Raw genomic sequence first — 2,317 nt, forward strand, 5'->3', positions numbered from 1 at the left:
TCATCGTTCTCGGCATCCATCTCTCCACCCTCTCCACTGTCGCTGTCGTCGTCACCGTACTGGCTTGGGTAGGGCACCGGTGCGCTCCCGTTCGGGCTCTTCTTATAAAACAGTTCGGCCCCGTTGCGCCACATGGGGATCCACTGCTTCGCTTTTATCACCTGCCACATGGGCCGCAACCTGGATCTTTCCGCCCGCCCTTCCTTGGTGAGCGAGTCATCTACCCGGAGACCCAACCTTTTCAGGTCAGGTGCGGCTTTAAAGAATTTTACCCGGTCCTTCCACCGGATATCAATAAGCCAGCTCTTTGTGCTGCGATCTGGCCTCTCAGTGCGAGTGAGAAGGCCGATATCAAGCACATGTAGCCCCAGCTCGGCGAGGCAGGCCCGGACGCTGCCCTCATCCTTGTTCTTGTCCGTCGTGATAACGACGCTGTCCCAATAGAAAAACTTATTACTGCTAATTAGTCCGCGGGCATCCATCGTGATGCCGCTCGGGTCGGTTTCCAGTTTGCTGACCCGGCCCTGGAGATCGATGATCTCCACGCGTGAGAGCTGTTGCTCATTTTTTAGATCTAGCACCTGGTCCCCGAGCTTCCTGAAGTCCCCGTAGAGGGCTAAGAGCATGCCAGCAGTGATAGGACCATCGGGATTGCCCCGCGCTCTTGCCAGGTACTCTGTGTAACTGTTATCCATTCTGTATTGCAATTTCGAGGTCGGATTATACCGGAAATTTAACAAGGAAGGACCACGGGCGTTGGCGGCTTGCAGCACTGTTGGTTCTATACTATGTGCATTTCTACTTCTATTTCTATTTCTATTTCCAGCATGCAGTCGGTGGACAGACCGGTGGACTGAAGAACTGGCAGGGTGCACCAATGGTGCACTTTTCTCACATTTACACCAAGTCGCGTTCCATGCCTGTTCTCTTCCCAATGGTGTTAACCTTCTGCAGAAGCGTCAAAAGCTGGCAAAATTGACGGGGTTGGGCTTCGCCAGGGACATGGCCGAAGTCATCGTGGAAACGCTTGGGATGGACCCCATCGGGCAGTCGGCCGATGCCGCAATCGCCAAAACATGGTCTGAAGAAGGCTTGGTGGACTTGGCGTCAGTGAAGACCGTGGCTGGCGGTAAGAACCACTTCAGCCTAATTTGGTTTCACCGCTTGCTGAACAGGACTGGACAGGACTGACCAGGACTGACCAACCACTACAGGGTATACTTTATCCGACGCTTGCGCTCTTTGCAATGGGTCTTGTTTTAGGTCGATGCCTACGCCCATACCAATGGAAGTTTGGGACCCTGGCATGTAACCGACTTTGTGAGCCGCTGCCTGTGACGCCGACTCCATTCGGTTTTGTTTTGAACGAAAGGTGCAAACTTGCTGTTTTGTCACCGCCTGCTTTCTGTCTTCCTTGCTGGCACAGAGGTCGAAGTCAACGCACGGCTGGCGGATGCGGATTCCGAGGTGGCAATCAAGTCGCTGAGGGCCCTCGCCCCGAACCTTAAAGCTCTCCAAGCCCTCAAGCGTGCAAAAGCAGCATGTGCCCCGACTGCACAGCCCGCTGACGAGTTGGGCGAGGATGCGTCACCACGGCTGGAGACTAGGGGGGCGGCTTTTCAAAGCCGAAAAGGGGCGAGGCCCCGGTGCAGCCACTTGCAGCCCGTATGTACGGCATAAGACTGCAAGCACATGAACGGATCGGCGGGTCCGGGGCCGCCGCCGCCGGCGGGGACGCGGGCGGCAAGGCGGCCGGCGGATGGGGGCTGCCGACATGGCCCGCTGCGGGGGCTGGCACCTCCGCCTGCGCAACGGCCCGACCTGGACCATGGAAAGCCATCTTTGTCGCGCTCCGATGCAGCTGCAATTTCTCCTTTGGCAGGTTGACACAGTACAGATATAGCTTCTACATGCAATCTTTTGCGGAGCGAGATATGTAACTGTTTGTCAAACTCGCACCCCTGGAAAGCTATCTTCGCGCTCCGATTTATCTGCAATTTCTCCTTTGGCATTTCGTTATAGAATGCTTATAGCTTCCATATTAAACCTTTTGCGGAGCGTGATATGTAAATTTATGTTTACCTCGCAGCCATGGAAAGCCATCTTTGTCGCGCTCCGATTTATCTGGAATGTCTCCTTTGGCCGGTGAATGTAGAATGCATATAGCTTCTACATGCAATCTTTTGCGGAGCGAGATATGTAACTGTTTGTCAAACTCGCACCCCTGGAAAGCTATCTTCGCGCTCCGATTTATCTGCAATTTCTCCTTTGGCATTTCGTTATAGAATGCTTATAGCTTCCATATTAAACCTTTTGC

The 2,317-nt window shown here is 54.1% G+C and overlaps 2 protein-coding genes across 2 annotated transcripts in view; one reads left to right on the plus strand and one right to left on the minus strand.

The window, feature by feature from the left end:
* Positions 1 to 695, minus strand: part of VOLCADRAFT_100343 (uncharacterized protein) — a gene marked incomplete at both ends in the record, with an annotated part of 5,011 nt that extends 4,316 nt beyond the window's left edge. Inside the window, one exon of the mRNA XM_002958962.1 lies at positions 29 to 695. Coding sequence (XP_002959008.1) covers positions 29 to 695 — 667 coding nt within the window. The remainder of the gene's footprint in view (positions 1 to 28) is intronic.
* Positions 696 to 788: 93 nt separating this feature from the next.
* Positions 789 to 1,940, plus strand: VOLCADRAFT_100344 (uncharacterized protein; the record flags this gene model as incomplete). The annotated part of the gene is made up of 4 exons (XM_002958955.1): positions 789 to 848; positions 955 to 1,129; positions 1,427 to 1,646; positions 1,862 to 1,940. 4 exons carry the CDS (start codon positions 789 to 791, stop codon positions 1,938 to 1,940), a joined length of 534 nt encoding a protein of 177 aa, XP_002959001.1.
* Positions 1,941 to 2,317: the final 377 nt, after the last annotated feature.

Source organism: Volvox carteri, assembly GCF_000143455.1.
Source record: "Volvox carteri f. nagariensis unplaced genomic scaffold VOLCAscaffold_115, whole genome shotgun sequence".
Taxonomy (NCBI): Eukaryota; Viridiplantae; Chlorophyta; class Chlorophyceae; order Chlamydomonadales; family Volvocaceae; genus Volvox; species Volvox carteri.